Source organism: Botrytis porri (assembly GCF_014898465.1).
Source record: "Botrytis porri strain MUCL 3234 chromosome Unknown BPOR_004, whole genome shotgun sequence".
NCBI lineage: Eukaryota > Fungi > Ascomycota > Leotiomycetes > Helotiales > Sclerotiniaceae > Botrytis > Botrytis porri.
This window is the reverse complement of record NW_024066078.1, coordinates 2,913,763-2,935,788: the sequence shown is the minus strand read 5'-3', so window position 1 is coordinate 2,935,788 and position 22,026 is coordinate 2,913,763. Positions and strand designations below refer to the sequence as shown.

The window sequence follows — 22,026 nt, the reverse complement described above, 5'->3', positions numbered from 1 at the left end:
ATAATAATTCTTATATATATTAATAAGCAGATTGAATTCTTTCTTAATAACTATTACAATTTTCATTTTGAATTATTATATATTCTATATAAAGTATTACATTTTTAAATCTTATTTATTTATGATTATTATTTAAAAGAGACAAGAGTTTTTCAATATATTCTGTTAATCAATTTAAAGTATTTTCCTATCTTTATTAATGATTAACGTAATAAATATAAGAACAAAATATGTGAGACTTGGAAGACCTTTTGCTATAAAGTGGGGATATATATTATTAGAATTGCTCAAGAAAAAGAACCTTGGTTTTTCTAGCTTCCGAACATAATCCGATTTTTCGAATTTATAAATGATTTCATTAATAATATATAAATCTACTATTACTCATATATATTTGAACATTATTATTACTTCAGTCATATCCTTCAAGAATTGATTAATAATTCTGACTATCTTGACGCTTATTTGAATGCTTGGGTAATAATTATAATGTATATTATACTATATTGTGGCCTATATACTTAACTTTTATTTATTAACTCGTTTTTAATAAAAAATATATTTTTATTATCCTTACTCTTTTTATAGGCAGTTCATCCAGTCCTTTAAATAACAGATTTTTGGCTGTAACAGGGGTTATTATTAATCCAGAAGTTATTGCTAATCTTGGGTTAAGTTTTGAACCTGTCTTCTATTCAGAAATCACTTCTTCTCCCTCATTGTTGAATTAATTGAACAACTCTAATAATATAGTTTCCCTACACTTTCTAATTAAAGAATTCATTATATCATTTTTTATTGTTTTGTTTACCAATATTTTTACCTTCTTTGGACATTTATGTTTTTTTAATTCTACTATTTCAATAATTGTTATATAATTCTTTAAATTAGTTAAAATAGGATTATACATATTGATATAGATATTAATATCTTTTTAATCGAATATCTTATTATCCTTGATTTTTTTATACAAAGTTTTATATTCCAGGGTTTTTAACAACTTTGTTGATATTATAGTCTTTTTCTTTGAGTGTTTAATAATTAGAATAGTAGTATTAAAATGCTTATTAATTGTGTTTCAAATTAGAATTAGTATATAAAAAGTGGAGTAACCCTTTATGGCTTTATAAGGTTATAAAAGGGTCTTAGAATTACAAGGATTCGATATTCTTATAAACAATAACCATAAAAGCGATTTCCTTAATATCAATAATAACCTAAAATCAACTTTTGAGAAACTTATAAGGATAGATATCGATATACCAGTATTAAAAACCCTAATTTTAATTTAAATTACAGGTTTTATTTATAAAGATCTCTATTCCTATTCTTCTAAATCTTTCAATAATAATTAAATATTAAACTCTTGAGGGGTTCTAATGTAAATTCTATTCTTAAATCCCGAAACTGCCCTTACATTATTAGGAATTAATAAAAATAAAAGGAAAAAAAGATAATTTTTTGTTTTATAGAATTTATATCAGAATAATCTTATATAAATGAAAAAATATCCCATTTGGGAAGCTTATATTGACTATTTATTGTATTATATTCTCAATCTATTTATTAGCTTAAAAGATTACGATTATTTTAAGATATATTTAAGGGATTATTTATATTCTTATTATCCTTTTTATAAAAGAAAAGAAAAGAAAAAAGAAAAAAAAAAGAAATAGATTGAAAAAACTAATTAATTAAAAAGAAGACATTTAATTGATTTAAGAGAGTTATTATATTCAATTTGAAGTTATAATTAATAAAAGTTAAAAAGACTGAAGAGATTAAAAGCTTATAAGGAAAGCTAACAAAGAAAAGAAAATAATTTAGTATTGAATTTTAGTGTTGATAATATTATTAAAAGTGAATATATAAAGTTACTCTAAAAATAAAGGTGAAGTATAAGATCTATAATTCCAAAATTGAATATAATAATTTATGATTACTTATAAATCTTTATTTTCAATAGAACCCCATTTTTTGGGAGGACAATCTCTACCACATTTGAAAAGAATTAATAAAATCTTCAATTTTCTTTTATAATTTTCAATAAAATCCTTAATATTATTAAGTAATTCAATTAGAAATTATTCATTCTAAGTATTACCCCATCCTTTATATTTCATTAAATACTCTATACTATCTTTGTTATCATATTTAATTATTCTTTTATCGATAAGTCTTTCCAGTTTATATAATCGCCAGAACTTATTATCATTTTTTACTTTTATAAATTCAATATAATTAAACTTAAATTAATTAAAAGAATCTTTATTAATAAAATCGGAATATAAGTATACAATAAATATAACTTAATGAATTTTTTAATAAGGTAGAAGATTAATTTTGTATATTAGTTTTCTTATACACCTCAGAACCTTGAAGAATTCTAAATATTATTTTAAGATCTTTTAATTTGATTTGTCTAATAATTGATAGTCTTTATGTGATTTAAAATATATGTTATTATTTATATTTATTATTAACAAATAATATTTACAATCATAATTCTCTTTTACTATATTAACCACGAAATTAATAACTATTTCGACGTTTTATTGATGTAGATCCCAAATAATTCTAAGAAAGTATTTATTATCTTTTTTACCTAATAGGCTCGAGATTATATTATTTAAACAAAATCCTAATACTAATTCACTTAATAAGATACTAATAGCTGTATAAAAGGCGTTATTTATTATAATTATTAATAAAATGAATACAGAAACCCAATTTTTCTTTAAATAACAATAAATATAATATCTAATAACAATCTCTACCTACTAATTCTTTACTTCAAATTAACCATCTGTTTGTAAATATTAAGCTATTGATATGAATAATTTGATTTATAGTTTTCGGAATAGCTCTTTTTAGAACTCTAAAGTGAATTTTGGGTTTCTATTTAAAATAATATTCTATAGTATTCCCCAATTGTACAGCATAAGTATAACATGAATAATATCGGCCCAATTTGCTACTATATAGATAATGTATTTTAGAATTAGAAATAATTCTTTTAAAAACTTGTAGATTATAATAACTATAGAATCGAAAAACTCATAACTTTTTATTAATTATAAAAATATCATTTTCATTTTCAATAAATCTATTATAAAGTTTATAAGTTAATAATTATATGATATAATTTAAAAGGTATCCAAATGGGTTATAATTAGTTGTTAGATTTTTATTAAGATATAGAGTTTACTTTATAATTTGAATAAAACTCTATATACTTTATAAATCACTTTGTAAGTTTGGGAATACAAAAATCTTGTAGCTCAAATTTGATTTGTTCAAGTCCTAAATAATAGTTTTTATTATATATTATCTCAAAAATGTTCTTAATTATGTTGTTAGGTATTGTTAATCTTTCCTATCCATTAATGGGATAGTGCTATAAAAGACCCTTATTAAAACAAAACAGGATCTTACTCTTAACCAGCTGGTCTAGGATTAAATCATTTAGTATAATTCCTAATAAATACAGAATTCTTTGAAAGTAAATATCCTTATGGTATCCCTTAATAAATCTTGATTTAATATTATCGGCCATATAAATTTCTATTGTTATCCAAATATTATCTAATTTATTATCTTTTATTATATTCTTTATAAATATAACTAATAAATGGGACAAAATATTAAAAACGATATTAGTTTGGTCTAAAATACGGTAAATCTCAAGATTATATTATAATAAATATTGGAATATTATAATCAATCTTTAGTTTATTTTTATAATATCTAAAGTTTTAAATGAACTATTTTTGTAAATCTCTTTAATTGTAGTGTGGTTTGTAAGAATAATAATAAATAATCTGAATAATTGAAATATAATTTTTAATCGTTTATATGTATAAATTAGATATACTACTTTTAGTTTTATTAAATGGTAACGTTTTTTTATCATTTCAAATAATTTATTAAGAAATAAAATGAATTAAATTACTGTACGCGAAATCTTTGAAAAATTCTTAGGCAACTTATAACCCTTTTTCAAATAGAACATTATAATTCCGTAACCCTATTTTAAGGATCTATTAATCTTAATAAATAAATAATAGAAAAGATTTATATAAATAAGAAATCTTTTGGAGGAAAGGTAATCTTTAATCAATTAGAATACTTTTATTTTAATGGGTGTAAGATTTCAATATGTATATTTATAGAAGCCCTTTTGCTTTCCATTTATAGCTTTTTGTTTTCAATTTTCAATTAATAATTCAGTTTTATAATTTTAAAATGGTTTGATTACTTTGATATAATAAAAAACAAATTATTTGAGGTATCCGATTATTTCGAAGAAATATTTGAGATTTTATAGATTTAATAGAAAAATTAGATTTTTTATAACTATTATTCTTTTTATTATTATGGAAAGTTTAAGATTGTTGATTTTATATTTGAATAAGATTATTGAAGAATATATTAAAAAAGATTTTTCGGGTATTAGAATAAGATTTATAATTCTAAAAAAATGAAAATATTGTAGAAATGTTGTAAATGTTCCTTTATTGTTTTTGAAAAAATAATAATGTTATTAATAAAAATATGGGTGTATTGTCTATATGGGAATAGCTTTTTGTTAAAAACTTTTTATATGTGTGCTAATGAATTTTTAAAACTTATAAGTATTACTTTAAAATGTTTCTATTCTTAATGGCTTATAATGGTGAACTTTTCTTTATCTCCTTTTTTGATTATAAACTAGTAGAAAAAGGCTAATGTATTAATGACTGTAATGAAAGATGTACCTTTTAAAGCTTCGATTACATTTAATTATAATAATATTAGATAGGCATTCGAGATTGAAGCTTTATTAACCAATTGTAAATTGATAACAATGTAATCTTTATGTTTGCCCTTAATTATTTATTATATTACAAATATTATATATTCGAAGGGTATAGGTCTTATAATTTATTCTATATAATCTGTTTTGTGTAATTTATTGAATGTAATGTCAATAATATCTTAATTCTTTTTGCTGACTGGGTACATATAAGCTGCTATCTTAGTGTTCTGTTATTTGTTGATCAAGATGATTGGTATCTTTTTGTTATATAAAAGATCAATAGGTTTATTATTAATTTATATATCTTCAAAATCCTTAATCAATTGTTCAAGGTACTTAATAAATTCACAATCTTCAGAGTATATATATATTTTATTATGTATTACAATTTCTGTTACATCTGTTGGCTTTGTAATGCTTATAGAAATTATCTTCTAAATTATCTTTAAGAGTGATGCTGAACTTTTAGTAAAAATGGTAGGATCCAAAGAGAATATGGATTCGGGAATTAGAGTTTTACTTCCTTTAGATAGTGAAATAACCTTTTTATGTTTTGTTAATGATAATGTTTATAAATTATATCCTTTACCTTTAAAATTATACTTAAGACTATTGAAACTTATCTCCTAAAAATTATTTTTAATTAGGTATTCTTCGTTTTCCTTATAATCTTTAATAATATTTATATATATTTTTACTTAAATGGTTATTAATAAGTTCAAAGTGTTTATAAATATTACAAAATCACTATAATCTATAATAATATTATAAACTTTTGAGATTATATTTTCAAAAAGGTAATCCTTATTTTTAAAGAGGAGATAATATTTAGTAGAAATAGAATCTATTGATTTAGGAGATATTATTACCTTTATTATGGATATAACCTTTTGGACTATAGATTCGGCTTTGATATAAACCTTTAATAACACAACTAAATCTCCATATAAATATATAATAAATGTTTTTCTTTTAAATCTATATAGACTCTATATAATACTAGGAACTTATTTTCTAATAGAATAATAGAATTATTCAAATTATTAAATCCCTTTTTCATTTAAACTTTGATATTAACTTTATTAAAGATTTATTTATTATTGAATAAACTTAACAAAAAGATATCGAATTTTGCTAACTAATTTAAACAAAAGTGATTACTAATATCCTTAAATATTAATATATAAACCCTTTTCGATTTATGTATTAGAATAGTTGAAGATCCATTTTATATCAATTAATAAACAGGAACATCTACTATTGGCACAGATTTTAAACTTTTGACCGTTAATTGATTTATATATTATTATAATTGTATAAATAAATCAATATTTAAAACTATGTATTCTACTAATTATTAGTGTTGTAGCGTCAATAATATATAATATGAATAGAATTTTGGGTTTGGGTGTGGATCTTAATTTTTTATTTAAAAACACCTAAAAAACCTAAAAGTCTTATCTATTTTCATTTGAAATGTTAATAATAATTTTAAGGTTTACATAATGAATTCCTTTTTAGATTGGGTTTTTGATAGCATTAATCCCTAGTGTACACCAGATTCCTATAATCTTCAACTTTGTAATGTCAGAATCATTACCTTATATAAATTATAGAATCTCTATATAACAATTTATATAAATGTACTTGAAAAGCTTATTTCTAATTGTAAACACTTTATTACACTTCTTACATTCCTTACAATTTTAAATACTATTCAACATAAAATATTTGTTTTTATTTAAATTATATTCAATACTATTGTTCTTATCTTCTTAAAAAAAACTTTCTTATAAATAACTTCTTTTATTGTAATATAACTCTACTCTTCTAATTCTTTATTATAAACAAATTCATATTCTTCAAATACATCCAAAAAGTTATTATCAATATAATTTGTACTATTATATTTATGAAAGTATTTATATACCAACTATCCATTTCCTCTGAAAAAACTGTTTATATAAGGATACCTATTTCTTTTATTTATACTAAAACCTCTTAATAATTAGAAGCCTTTTATAAGTTGTAATCTAAACTTCTATAAAAGAGCTAAAAGAATAGGTTTGGGCTTTATATACTTTTCTTTATTAATACAATTTTAATAAATAAATTGGGAATTTTTAAATAAGATAAAAAAATAAAAAGGAATAAATAAGCAAAACGAGGAATAAGTGTTGCTATAATAATTGTTATAAAAATTACTTTGTCGATAATCATTTCTATATTCCCCAAAATTAAAACAAGATTGTAATTTAATCTTATTATAAAATGTTTTTTACTTTGAAGCTAGTATTTCTATAAATTAAACTATTATCTAGATGTCTATAAAGTAATTAACGTAGGAATACAAATAGGAATTAAGGTTATTATAAATTGAATTATTATATTAAATATCTTTATTTATTTCTATTGCTTTAATATAATGTACAATTATAATTACAAAGGATTAAATACTTTTATTCTTACAAATATCATTAATTATATAATTTTCCTATTAAAGCTTTTTTAAAGCTTTTAATATTAAGTTCTTAGAATATATAATAAATAGTTTATACCATTGCTTAACATTATTTAATATATACATTAAACCATACTTAATTAATAAATCTAACTTTTCAGTAAATCAAAGTAAAGCCTCATTTTTAAAACATATATACAAGTTTATATGTACTATTAATACTCAATCTCCCAATACATATTCCTTGATATAATCTATAAACAAGTATATATTACACTATATTATATCTTTTCCCATAATAATACAATCCTTATCACCAAATTCTTTTGATAGATTAGAATCGAAATAATTAATATCTTAAAAACGTTATTTATTATTAACCATTTATATACCCTAATTATTTTTTTTTAAAATTATTTTTTTAAATTATTAAACATATCTTAACCTTGTCCATTCCTTTTTGTTTATAGTTTTATATTTAATATTTCTGTTATTATAATTCGAATTTCATCTATCAAATTTAAAGAATATAAAGGAGGAGGGGGTAGTATAAGTAAAACTCTTTATTTCTCTTTTTGATTGCTCAATATTCCCTATATATTATAAAATAAAGAAATACTTAGAATTGAATATATATAAAAGATTTCTTCTATGACTTTACTATATAAAATTAATTCATATAACTCAACAAATTCCGATTAGCCCTAGTGAATGGAATCTAATTGGTTTAGGTGGATGGAACCCGATTGACCTGAGTGGACAGAACTCGATTAACCTAAATAAATAGAATCTAATTAACTTTAATATATAAAACCTGAGTTATAAAGAAATCCTACTCTTTGAAATAGATTCGATATTATATCTCTAGTAATACTTGTTATTATAACAAATTATTAAAAAAAAATAAAAAAATGATTTGAAGCTTTATTCAAATGAAATATTAAAAAAATTACTTAAGCATTTTAAATATATACTATAAAATCTAAATATATTATTTTATTATACTAAATACTTAATCAATAATTAATCAATTATATTCAAAGTATTCAAAGAGATTTTATTTATAAACTTATAATTTATATTATAAATTAAACAAAGCAACTATACTATTCAAATAATCTTTTCTAAAACATTTATTATAAAGAAAAACAAATAGAAATTGATTATAAAGTATAATATATATATAAATTAATAAAACAGCGTTTTATATACTTTAAAAATATTAATAAATATAACAAATATATAAAAACTTACTTCTAAAAGTATAATTATATTCTAATATACATATATACTTTAAACAAATTGTTATAAATGACTTATTACCAATTAATACAGTTTTAATATATATAAAAAATGAAATTCTTATTATACTATATAGAAGCTATTTATATATACCTTGATACTCTGATGCACTAGTATTAGTGTACTAACCAATATTAATTAAATCTAAAGTATACTTAAATATTATTAATTTTATTAAAGGTATTTATATCTTATTTATCTTTAAGTTTAATCTTTTATTAGAAATAAATTCCTTAATAAATAAAATACTTTTTATTTTCAAATCTATTAATCTCTTATTTAAATTATTAAAGATTAATTTATTTTTATATTTTATTATAAGAGATTACTCTTCAATTTTATTACTTTTTAATAATTCAATAATATATTTTTATAATATTAATGTTTATCTTATTATTAAAAAATTTAATTAATAAAAAGAAAACATTTTTATTAAATATTATATTTCTTATTATAATAATTTATTTAAATTATAATATTTAAAAATAATATATATTCTTATTTATATATTCAACAAGGTATTTAATGAATTTATACAAATAAATTTTAAAGTTTTTTATATATCTCTCGGCTTTTTTATTCTTAAAAAGTAAATATACTTTACATCTATATATATAAATTCTATTTCAATCTAATTATAAATTAGAAATAACTTTTTGAATGATTATTAAATTATAATATCTAAAGTATTTGTAGAATTATAAATTTAATTTTTTATTCAAGGATTTTCAATCTAATACTTTTAAAAAATTAATATTATATAAATAAGTTATTATTAATATACTTTTTAATTAAAGATTCAAAAGAAGATTAGCTTTTTTTCATATTATAATTACCTTAACATATATTTTTTATCCTACGCTCTCAATATTATCATTTAATCTATAAATATAGATAGAAATCCATATATCTATATTAAAAATTATTTGAATTACTTTTCAGTTTTAAATACTCTTCTTTTTATTACCTAAACCATTTTAATACTTTTCTTACAATTATTAAATATATTAAAATACTAATTAAATTATTTAAAATATATAGAAAAAACAAATAAAAATATAAAAACTTATATTCAAAAAAGATAATTACAAATTTACATTCTAATTTTCTAACAATTTTACTCTTCTTAAATATCTTATTCTCCCTTAATATATAATTTAAATTGTAATATCAGATTCCCGTTTTATTAAGAATTACCTTAAAGATAATATTGATATTAAAGCTATAAATATAAGTGATACTTTTGAAAGTTAAATTCCTTATATTCGATCTTATATTATCTTTAAAACAATTCTTAATTACTCTTATATTATAGTCTTCAATTAAAAGGAATAAGAATTCGATATAAACTTTTCTTCTATTCTTAACCTTTTGATATAACCCTTCTACAAACAAATCCTTATTATTTACAATATATATTATATTACAATTATTTATCAGAATAAATACTAATAATAAATAATTAATCAATTTAAAAGTAAAATAAATATTAATAAATAATTCAATCTTTTCAAAGTTATTTAAATTTAAAATAACTATAATAATATTTATTTATTCTATAAAAAAGGAATAATGTTTTTGTTTCTTTTTTTTAATATAAACTTTCAACTATCTCTTTTTTCTTTAAATAATTTAAATATTTTTGAATTTATTTAATTAAATTTTATTAAATATCTTTTTTATATTTTGATTAATAAATATACTCAAGATTAATTTCGAACTAAACCCAATGAGTATATACTTTAATCAATAATATTTAATACTAGGCCATTTATAAGATCTTTTACTAGATTTGATATATAAATATAACCCAAATATATTTATATTAAATAATTTGTTTTAAAATATTAAATATTGATTTATACTATTCTTACTTCTTTTTTTAATTAATATTATATAAAGAAAAGTAATTATAAATATATTAAGAATATCCTTATATTTCTATAAAGATTTTATATTAGAGTTTTTAAATTATATTATAATTATATTTCGAAGCTCTAAATTTATTTATTTTGATGCAAATTTAATTATAATTATAATTAAAAAGGATTTAATGTTTAATATTCTAATAATTTCTAGAATTTTCTATTTTATTATTTTGAAGTAAACTTCAATTTACTCCTAATATTATTTGATTATTAATATATAAATATACTTAATATTATTAATAATCTTAATGTATTTAAGATATACTAATTCTTATATCTCATTATTAAATAATTATAGTTTTTTTTTAAGTATTATAACAAATACTTTTATAAAGTATAATCTATTATTAATAATGAATATATTCTATATTCTTATTAAAATAATAATTAATATTAATTTAATAATCTATATTTTAATTATATTATACTTTTTTTTATTTTGAGTCTATTTTTCAAATTTGATTTTATATATTTGAAAATTATTATTCCATAAGGATTAAAGTTATTTTTATTTCTTTAGATATTTTTAGAATGAAATAGTATTTGTATTATTTATAGTTTTTCTGATGATAATATTATTTTATTTAATAAATTCAATAATAAATAATTCTAATTAAGGTACAGCTATAAATGGTTTTGATTGAGTAGGTTTTGAGGGAAGGTTAGTTTTATTGTTATTCTTATTGGGCTTAATATATTTCTAAATTTTAAAAGTTTTATTCTTTCTTTTCAGTTCTTTAGATTATTTAATCTATTTAATATTATTATTTAGAAAAACATTCTTATAATTCTTTTTGTTATTAAAAAGAGTAATTAATTTAACTTTTATTATAAAGATTCAAATTCGAAAAGAATTTTATAAGAAATTAATGAAATTATATTATATAAAAAAGCAAATAATAAAAAATGATTATAAAAAAATAAAAGTATAATATCTATATTTTAGTTTTATAAATTTGTATAAATTATTTAAAAGTTTTTTGAAAGAATATCCTATAATTCAAATACTTATTAGGCTTATAATTGAAATGAATTATATAGTATTATAAAAAGAATTGAATTATATTTATTATCTTTATTATCTATTACTTAAAAAATAGTATATATAGGGATTTTGAGTACCTATGAGGCTCTTACCAAGCTCAAAAAGACTTGGTTTCTTATTATATTATATAATATATTATATAAATATGACCTTCAACCTCGGCCGGGATTCCCCCAGAACCTTACATTCTTCACACCTATTATAATCATATATTTTGAATATCAATATAATATAGTTTTGTTTAAATCCTATGACTTCTCTTTATTATTAAGCAAATAGTTTATTAATTATCATAAAAGATTTAAATGAATATTACCTTAAGCTATATTTCTTTAAAATACCTCTTAAATACTATAATTTCTTTTACAATTCTTTTAACATTAAAGAGTTTTACTTTTATTATTAATATAATTACAATATCTTAACAAAAAGCTTTTTATATTACTAATTCTTTATATATTAAAATTACATATCTTTAAAATAATTATCTCGTTTTTAAATTATTAGTAAATAAAGAATTAAATATTATAATACATTATATTATAATATTACTATTTATAATATACTCGATTGATAAGAATCTAATACTTTAAAGATAAGATATTACTTTTGTTATAATTATTAAATAAATAGAGCTCGAATTCTTCAAAAACTATAACAATTTGCTTACAGTAAATATTACATTTACTCAAATTATAATAATAAAATAAAAAATTAATCTAATTAATTTTTAAAACCTTTTAATATTCTTTTTAGATGATTATCTTTTATATTAAAACAAATTATAATAGAGTAAGAATATTAATAAACATTTTTCTTTTATAAGATTAAATTTCTTTACAATCTTTTTAATATAAATATTATAAATAAGCTATAGCTTTTTCAGTTTTTTATTCCTTATTACCTGAATCCCTAAAAACTATTTAATATTATCTAATTCCTTTAATATATAATAATACTCAAGTCCAACTATTATTTAAAAGACTTCTTCTTTATCTTTCTTTATATATATTATGAAATAATTATCTATAAAAGACAATAATCTTATTATTTTATTCTTAATATAATAAATATATAAATTTTCTTTACTATTCTTTAAACCTAAACATTTCAATTTCGATATAAATTCTTTATATTAAAATGTTATAAAATCCTTAAGATTATAAAGAATCTGATCTATTTTTATAATTATGTTTAATTGTTTAAAATTATCTAATAAAAAGCAAACAATAGGGTTGAAGGTATTCAGTTTAAATATATTTATATATACATTTATTATATTAAATTACTTTACTTCTAAGTCTTTTATATTATAAGCATTATTATTATTTGAAATGATATTATTATTAAAATAATAATAAGAATAATCTTAATAATTAAAGTATCTTACAAATCTTTATATATTATTAATCTAATTTTATACCTTTTTAAATAATTATTTAAATTTGATTTATAATTATATATTTATTTTAAAGATAATAAATATATTCAAGTTTTAAATCTTTTAATAACTTTTTAATAATTTATATTTTCGAGTTTTCAGATTTCTAATTTTATTATATATTTAAAATATAATTTGAAAGTATATTTCTTTAGGTTTATGTACCTTATTAATTTCTTTAATAATAATATTATATATATATATAAGGTTAATAGGGTTTTATTTAAATTTAAAAAGTTCTTTTCAGTATTAAAATAAAAGCAATTAATAATTTAGAATTAAATATTCTAAATATAATATTTAATCTTTTCTTTTTAAATTATTATATAAATAACGTGATTTATCAGTGTGCGGGTCATATCAGTGTGCGGGTCATTTTCACCTCAATTCACTCTTTCAAACTCATATTATTCAACAACCATTGAATCAATTGATTAAAACTATGAAAATTATAATAATCTAGGATCTATTATATTATCTTGACAAGTTCTTGCATTATGTCCGGTCTTTCCGCATTTACTACAGCATCGACTAGAAGATGCTTCTTCATTAGAATTCCTCCCTTTTTGACGCTCGTCGCGTTGAATCTGAATATCAACCTCTTGTTGAGATAATATATCAAGAGCTTCTTGCCCAGTAAGTACTCCTCCTTGACGTAATTGGGTTTTTTTCGCGCGTCGACGCTTGCTTAATACCTCATTTGCCTTTCGAAGTGTACGAATCTCTGCATTCAAAAGTGTATTCTCATGAGCTAATCTCTCTGTACCTTTAGCTAGAGCTAGTACAGTCTCAAATATAGGTGTAGGGGAGCTTGATTGATGTCGGGTTATTCGAGATTTCACTAAAATTGATTGAGAAAGAGCTTCAGTTGGGTTGTGAGGGGTTTGAGAGATCCATTGATCTAGATCGAAAGAGGGAGGGGTAGGTGTACGAATTCGAATATCTAATTTCGAAAGTATGGCTTCAGGGTTAAATGGTATTAAACCTGTTCCTCGAAATCCTGATTTCATATTCTGAGAGATGATTGATTCTTTATATGCAGCTTTAAAAGCTATAAAGAATTCAACCTTCGAAATATGATTGATATGTGCCTTGATAAACCCATCAATTTGACCACCATATAAACGTTTCAGATTGCTAAAACAGCCCACATCAAGTGGTTGAGTTAAATGACTTGAATGCAGTAGTAGACTTAAGTATATAATATTGTTTTCTTTGCAATATACTTGAAAAGCTCTTGATTCATAGCTTTCATGTCCGTCTAATATCAACATTCGATACCTGCCCTTTCTTCGATTCTTAGTGTGCTTGTCGAAGTGTTTCAATCATTCTAAACCTGTCTTATTGTTTGTCCATCCATTAGATGTAGGTTTAATAGCCCAATCCGCAGGAAAATCGGTTTCGGTATACCAATTGGAAAGATGAACCTGTCCTTGAACCACTAGAAATGGGGGTATAGTTTCACCCTCCCCATTGCCACATATGATTGCTGTAGCCCATTCTCTATTGCCTGGTTGTATTGCCTTGCTTCTGCCATTCCGTTCAGCACTAGTTACTACCATTCCGGGGCATATTATACCCATCATAAAGCCTGTCTCATCGAAATTGTAGAAATCGCTATCCAAAATGCTGTATTTCGCTCGCATATTCGCAATCAATTGAAACCACTCTTCAATAAGTTTAGGATTTTCGCAAAGAACTCTTTGAAAGTTATAAACACGATTAAAACGTGTCTTTAATTCGATTCGATGCTTTACGAATTGATGCGCTTAGAGCTTCCCAACGCGCTTTACACCCCTCGATTCAAGAATATGATTCGCTATATCTTCTACATTTCTTAATTTAGGTGGAAATCCTCTCAAATCCATATCAATTATATATTCAGAAATGATATTCTCTTCTAGTTCTGAAAGATTATAAGATTTAGGTTGATATTCGGAACAGAAAGTAATACCATTAATTCTATGCTGTAGTGTTGTATTCGAGATATTATATATCTTTGCAACCTTTCGAATACTTGTTTTTTTGTCTTTTTGAATAACTTCGATAGCGAGGAGTATACAGGCTTCTTGATTATTCGAATCCATTGTGGATTGTTGATAAAAACGCATATTGAAAGAAAATAGAATGAATTGAGGTGAAAATGATCCGCACACTGATATGACCCGCACACTGATAAATCACGTTATTGAACCTTTAAAAATTCATTAGGATTTATTGATTGTCCAATATCTTACTTACATCTTTACGATCAATGATATCACAAGTGCATCATTCGATGATGAGGATATTCTCCAACTTCACCGTGCCGGCTCTTGAAGCTAAGCTTCAGGTTGTTGAGCTCTCTTTCGTTCGACTTTGCTGAGCACATCCTATCCTGCATTCGGGCATGTCAAGTTCGAGCGTATGAAAATATTCTCGATCAAGTATCATGCCACATTAAATGGGAATGGATTTTAGAGAGGTCTCTAAGGATGAAGCACAATAGCTCTGGCCATTCTTTGGTGAATGTAGCTTCTCGTATGTGGTTGATACAATGGAGGTTTGAGATGATTTAGTATGGTTGATGGGGAATCTCCCTCTGGTCCTCTGGTCCCAGTTTTGCACATGGAAATCAAAAACCGACAACTTACTTTCTTCTAGTGCTGCCTAGAAGCTCCTTTAAGCCAAGTTTTAAGATCCCTACTTGCTGTTTTCGCTTTACGGAGTACTCGTAGTTGTGGTCAAGATCTTCATTCGAGTCAATATGCGGTCCAGTGCACGAAATGGTAGAGAGCTGTAAGTGATCATCTACATTTATTTTGTTGTGGGCATGAGGTTCATAAATCACGAACAGGTGCGTCGTGCTGCTACACAACCCAGGCCTCTTCCAAAGAGCGAAAGGGCGCATTCCTTCCATTTTTGGGATTTTTGAACTTGCTAACTAAGAAAAAATTGTTCAAAACAGTTCCAAGAATTTTCAAGTGAAAAATGGGGCTCACACCTACCTCAAAAACGCTTTTAATAATGCTTTTCAAAAGACCTCTCCTCATACTTCGCATTTACGACAAGGCTCCACTTCCACTGGTGGGTGCATAAATTGATGGGACACTTCGCAACTTTCACAAAATTTAACAAACTCATTCTTCAATTGTTTGATATTGGAATTTATGCTTTGATTGTTTCATCTCGAATGAACAATAAAAATAATTCTTGAAAATATAAAGTTGGATATATCAAGAGATATCTACAAGTCAATTTTTGGAGTGTCCCGTCAGTCTGTACACCCACTGGTGCTCTTGGCCATTAGATTAGTAATGTGTTCCTCGTACACTCTTCAACTCCCCATAGATTCAGGGTTTTTGCCGCGTGTATCATTATCCTACAATACCACGAAAACGGCTTTTCAGATTGTTGATTGCCATTTTGTTTTTAGATCTTCTTTCATAGTTTCTGGTAAATGATTTGAGAAATAGGCAGTTGGACCCTGGAAAAAAAAAATCTCATCCTTTGTCCCATGAAAAAGCATCGGCGTCTCTTCCTTCTTACTCTGCCTAAGGGATTAAAGTATCCTCCGGTTCATGTCTACTCGATTGCAAAAGCAATTTAGGCCAATCTTCTATGAAATATGAATCACATACATCGTGGTGAATAATTGGGACGACCTCGTGGGTTGAGACGCAAGTGCCTAAACTAGAAGAGGACATGAAGACGGTACCGTTATGATTTGTGGACCATGCTAGTTGCGAAACATCAAATCCCATTTCCTAGAATATGCGGCGTGTGGCCATGGATCGAAATCCCTTCCAGCATGAATTATTATCACTATCCATGAATGTTAGTATGAGTTGCTAAGCCCCCCCGCATGATCAATACCCCTTTCGACATAAGGAAATTTCAATCATGTTGTCCTATATCAAAGCAAGATCAAAGGACTTGAAGTTCTCCGAGTCCGAAGACCCATTGCAAATACTCGAGTGTGATTATGGAAAGCAATGACTGTAGACTTCTGGGGTCCCCTCTTCACCCCGCTGTCGAAACTGATATCGAACCTTTCTTGGATGAACTGAAAGAAGGATTTAGTCTCCACCCGTGCGATTTCGAGTCTAGTAATGGCATTGAGAACCTGAGTTGGGAAAAAGCAGTGTGAGTTTGCGCATGTGATGACATTCACATCATACATATGATTATAATATATATATCTTTGTCCGCCCATGGGAGTAGAGATGTAGGAACTGACGCGTGCCATACCGTAGCTTCTGGATATTTTCTTCATCGATCTCAATATATGCAAATAAGCTTCTGTTGTTACAGAGAGGATTTCGTAAGTTTGTCGATCTTGACAATGATGCTTACTAGTACTGAATCAAATACAGATTACCGTATGGCAGCATTCATTTATTGCCGGGACAAAAACTAATCGTCATCTAGCTCTCACAATCTCTACATTCCACTTTGGCCTGTGGTTGCTTACATTTATCATCACATCACGACATGAATCTCGCATCAATGTTCAGTCTATTCCGAAAGTCCTCCAGCAAACTCAATCATGGTTTTGGATGATGCCTGCCTCCTTGACTTCCGCAGTTGCTTTACCGTTGCTGATGGAGGCGCTTATGCATATGTCAAGTCTCCCTGTCTTGATTATGCTCTTCGTGGGTGATATCTATTAAACGGTCGCCACAAAGCTAACAAACTTCAGCCACTGATTCACCTGATAGAATCTCTCACGCTCTTTATTTTCTTTCCGCAGTCGCGTTCTTCCAACCGCCTATCTCTTGAGACTCTCGGCATCGCAATATTCACAACTTTGATTCTTTACAATGAGTATCGTCTCACTGTTCCAGGAATTATTTGTAGTATTGGAGCTTTCACTATGACCGGCCTTTCTAGAGCTCTTTTCGTTATGGCGTCTCACAAGATGAACGATCACGGGGATCAAACATCATCGTCTTATCATGGCTACATCCTGATGACCACAACTTTTGGGCTCTTCATAAGTGGCATTCTGGCCTATTATCGGGAGCGCAGCACATTAGAGTTCTATCCGAAATTAGGCACTCTAGCTCTGTTTTCCATCTCCTCTATAGCTATGGTTGCTGCAGTATTTTCTGGCACCAGTACTCTCGCATATAACCCAAGTCCTTTCTCGGCTGCGAAGAATCTGGACGCCAAAACACTTTTTGCCATTTCAGATGTCGTCGTATCCGGACTTTCTAGCATATTTGTCTTGCTGATATCATTAACATTTGGGCCGACATCTGTGGTATCTTGGATCCAATTCACTTCCTATTTTCTAGCGGTTTACTGTCTCATTGGATATTCCAAAGTTTACATTTTCTTTGAGAACATTTCGGGATTTATTCAACGCCGTCTTCACTGCCGATTGTACAATACAGCCTCGAGTCCGACTCTTCAAAGAACATATGTATTTATGTTAGAGATCTCGCTTACTACCTTGGCTATAGTTGCTTTATATGCATTATCCCTATCCCAGCTAATCAGATTACAATCCGGCCCCGCCTCCTCAATGGACAACTTGTATACGCCAGAATCATCGTCCTTTGATATTGTCATTAGCGCTTACAAAGAAACACCTGAGTCGATCGCACGGATGTTGAAGGCTATAAAATCAACATCATACCTATCCTCACACAATACACGTGTTCTTATATACACCAAAGACCCCACCGTTTCATTGTCAATGTTGAAGAACTCTACAGGAGCCGATATTGTTGAACGGCTTTCCAATCTTGGTCGCGAAGGAGGAACGTACCTCAGTCATATCGTTACTCGTTGGAATGATTTGGCAGCACAAACTATGTTTATTCAAGCTCATGCCCATAACATCAGGGAGCTCATACCACGAATTGATTCGTACCTAGTACCACAAACGGGGATGTTGAGTCTTGGATTTTCTGAATCTACTTGTTCTTGTAACGACTGTGGTGACCGATTTGGATGGACTGACGACTGGGATGTGGTCCCAAATCTGTACAAAAGTATCTACGGATCAAGTTGTACCGACTCCACCAAAATCCTTTTGTCATACAAGGGACAATTTATCGCATCAGCTAGACGTATCCGCGGAATTCGTCGAAACATATATGAGGATCTGTTGTCTACAATAACTAGTGAGATTGGATGGAGTCATGATTCAAGATTTGTGGAAGAAGATGATTCGCCTGACAATCCTTCATTCGGGTTCGCTGTCGAGAGAATATGGGGTTTACTGATGCAATGTGCGAGCGATGATCGGGTTCCAACGAAGTGTCCTTCTTTGCTCAGTGGGATGACGACTAGAGGTGATGTTGGAGACTGCCAATGCTTAGATTCGCAATAGAAACAAGATTGGCTGGATTTTGAATTCTAGGACGGATTGAGTTGGATTGGTACATGGACTTTGTCGCAGGTCCAGGTTTATATCTTTCTTACCAATAGCATTTGCAGCGTGGAGTTATGGCTTGGATATACCACAATAGATCGACTGTAGATCAGAAGCTTACTCCGAAGAAGCTTTAGGCAATTTATTTTTTTCTTCCCACTCGGGCCAACTGCAATCTGGCTATCTGCAGTAATACCTCGGCCAAGGTTTTCCTTGGCAAGTGCGATTCATGAACTCATCGATCAGCTAGCCACTAAGTCGGGTACCCTACTTTCGGGCCACCCCCCTTTTGGGCCACTTTTTACACCAGAAATGGAATTTTTAACTTTCTTATTTATGAATAGAATTTATTGAAAATTTATATATATATAATTTAGATCATTTTGAATCTAATCTGAAAATTTTAGATTTTTAGGATTTTTCTGTATTGAGATCTAGAGCTTCAAAATATCGATTTTTAAATTTGTATGAGAATCACATACAAATTTGAAACTTTTATAAAATCTTTAATAACTTTTTAATAAAAATTATTAAAGATAAACTATAAAATTTTATTATAAATTTATAACATGTTTATTTTGAAGGATTTAGAAAAAAAAGAAAATTTCCTATAAATAGATATTTAAAAGAATACCCTCAAAATTATAAGGATTATTTATACTATTTCAAGCTCATTGTATATTATATCTTTATATCTGTTAATTTTTTTGAATTTTTTTTAAATTTCTATATAGATTTAAACTCAAAACTTTCAAAAAGATATATAGTTTTCTTTTAATAATTGTTATTAAAAAGTTATTAAAGATTTTATAAAAGTTTTAAATTTATATATAATTTCCATACAAATTTAAAACTCTAGATTTTAATACAGAAAATTCCTAAAAATTTCAAAATTTCAAAATAAGCTTAAAATGACTTAAATTATATATATTCAAATTTTTATTAAATTAGATTATACATTGATAAAGATATTAACAGGCTAAAAAAGCGATTTTTGGTGTAAAAGGGTGGCCCAAAACAAGAGTGGCCCAAAAGTAGGATGGTCGACTTAATGTTCTTAGGTGCTGTCAGCTGAACGATACGTAGTACCTCCATCTAGATGCTCAAGTTTACATCGCATCATTGCTTTCGGTAGATAAATTGGATTGCGCATCTATAAGATGAAGGAAAACATTGAAAACTTGAACTTTGGTACTCTTTTTCTTTCACAGTAGGTGTAGAATAAATCATGACGAACACAAAAACTATCCAGCTACCTCATCTGGGAGGAATAGAAGTAGGGTATGTCTAAACAATCTCCCTTGCTTACATTCCTTACATAAGTCACGCAGAATTAGAACTGGTACTAAACTCACAGCTATCTTATGCCCAAGACCTACAATCCCTCGAAACCGACTCTTATTCTTGTTAATTCATTTACAACATCATCAGAACTCTATCGCCAGCAATTCGAGAATGAAGAACTTGCTACAGCAATGAATCTCCTAGCTATGGAGCCATTGGGTCATGGACAAACGAGAACCAAAACCGAGAATTGGACTTAGTGTGTTTTAATTTCCTTGCCGCGCATTTATTTATCTCCTTCTTCCTTTCTGTATCTTTGGATGTCTTAATGTCGCGGTAGCAGGGTATTGCGAGACGAAGACTGATACTCGTCAAGCTGGGACACGGCAATAGCAAATATACAGGCAATGGATGCTCTCTCTATTGAAAATGCCTTTGTCCTTGGTACCTCGCAAGGTGGTTGGTTGACCATTCGCATGGCTCTCATTGCACCCAAACGAATACAAGGTGTCATTCCTCTGGGAACATCCATGGACTACGAGTCTGAAAGAACACGCTCTCTTGGTTGTTGGAATGCTTCAGCCGCACCAAGTCAAATTATTAAGAAAGCACAGCCGATCTCAGGTTATTAACTGAGGATTTCGAGCCAGATGATGAATATTGCAATCTTTTGGTGAATATAAGATTTAATGATTGTTCATATGATGTTCGAGAATTTTGGATAAGAACTATTAAAGAAACATACCGCGGAGATGAAGGTAGGAGGAGAATTCGAATGGCAGCCATAAATCTCAAGGAGCGGGACGGATTGCATGGCCGCTTGTCAGATGTGCAATGTCCAATTCTTTGGTTACACGGAACGTCAGATGCCGTGTACAGTTTATCGAATGCGAAAGAAGAGATCCAGTTGTTTGTTAATGCTGCCAGTAAGGAGCTAGTCACTGTGGAGGGAGGTGCTCATTTCTTGAGTGCAACGCATCCAAATGAGGTGGGCAGGGCTTTAGTTGGATTTGTCGAAAGACAAAAGAATTGGAAATTGGAAAGTTAAACGGTCTTTGCTATTTCTGTGGTTTACGGCTTTTATACTCATTTTTTTTTGGAATTTGGTCAGACCTATGGCCTACTTGTTGTTGGAAGAATGAACGTGATCACAATAACTAGCGTTTGAAGCAATGAGATATCAATATTAGCTCATTATCTTAGAGATTATCCTCAAAGCTTCAGTCTTTGGTTTTTAGGTGGGGTTTAGGCATGCTGGCTGCCCAAAATATGCTAGCATCAATTCAGTGAGATTGCATCGACGTGGGTTTGACGAGGCAAACAAAACTTATTTACACCAGCTGATGAAACACTCATGAATTTTGAGAAGGACGAGGCAAAAAGGCCCTACACCCAGACTCCTT

At 26.4% G+C, this 22,026-nt stretch overlaps 2 protein-coding genes across 2 annotated transcripts; both read left to right on the top strand.

The window, feature by feature from the left end:
- Positions 1–16,857: 16,857 nt before the first annotated feature.
- Positions 16,858–19,297, top strand: EAF01_003768 (uncharacterized protein; the record flags this gene model as incomplete). Its single annotated transcript, XM_038912022.1, has 5 exons — positions 16,858–16,904; positions 16,933–17,100; positions 17,211–17,278; positions 17,314–17,609; positions 17,657–19,297. The coding sequence occupies 5 exons, from the start codon at positions 16,858–16,860 to the stop codon at positions 19,295–19,297; spliced, it is 2,220 nt and encodes a 739-aa protein (XP_038773257.1).
- Positions 19,298–20,567: 1,270 nt separating this feature from the next.
- EAF01_003767 (uncharacterized protein) lies at positions 20,568–21,671 on the top strand (the record flags this gene model as incomplete). The annotated part of the gene is given in 4 exon segments (XM_038912021.1): positions 20,568–20,620; positions 20,697–20,882; positions 21,000–21,214; positions 21,229–21,671. The coding sequence occupies 4 exon segments, from the start codon at positions 20,568–20,570 to the stop codon at positions 21,669–21,671; spliced, it is 897 nt and encodes a 298-aa protein (XP_038773256.1).
- Positions 21,672–22,026: the final 355 nt, after the last annotated feature.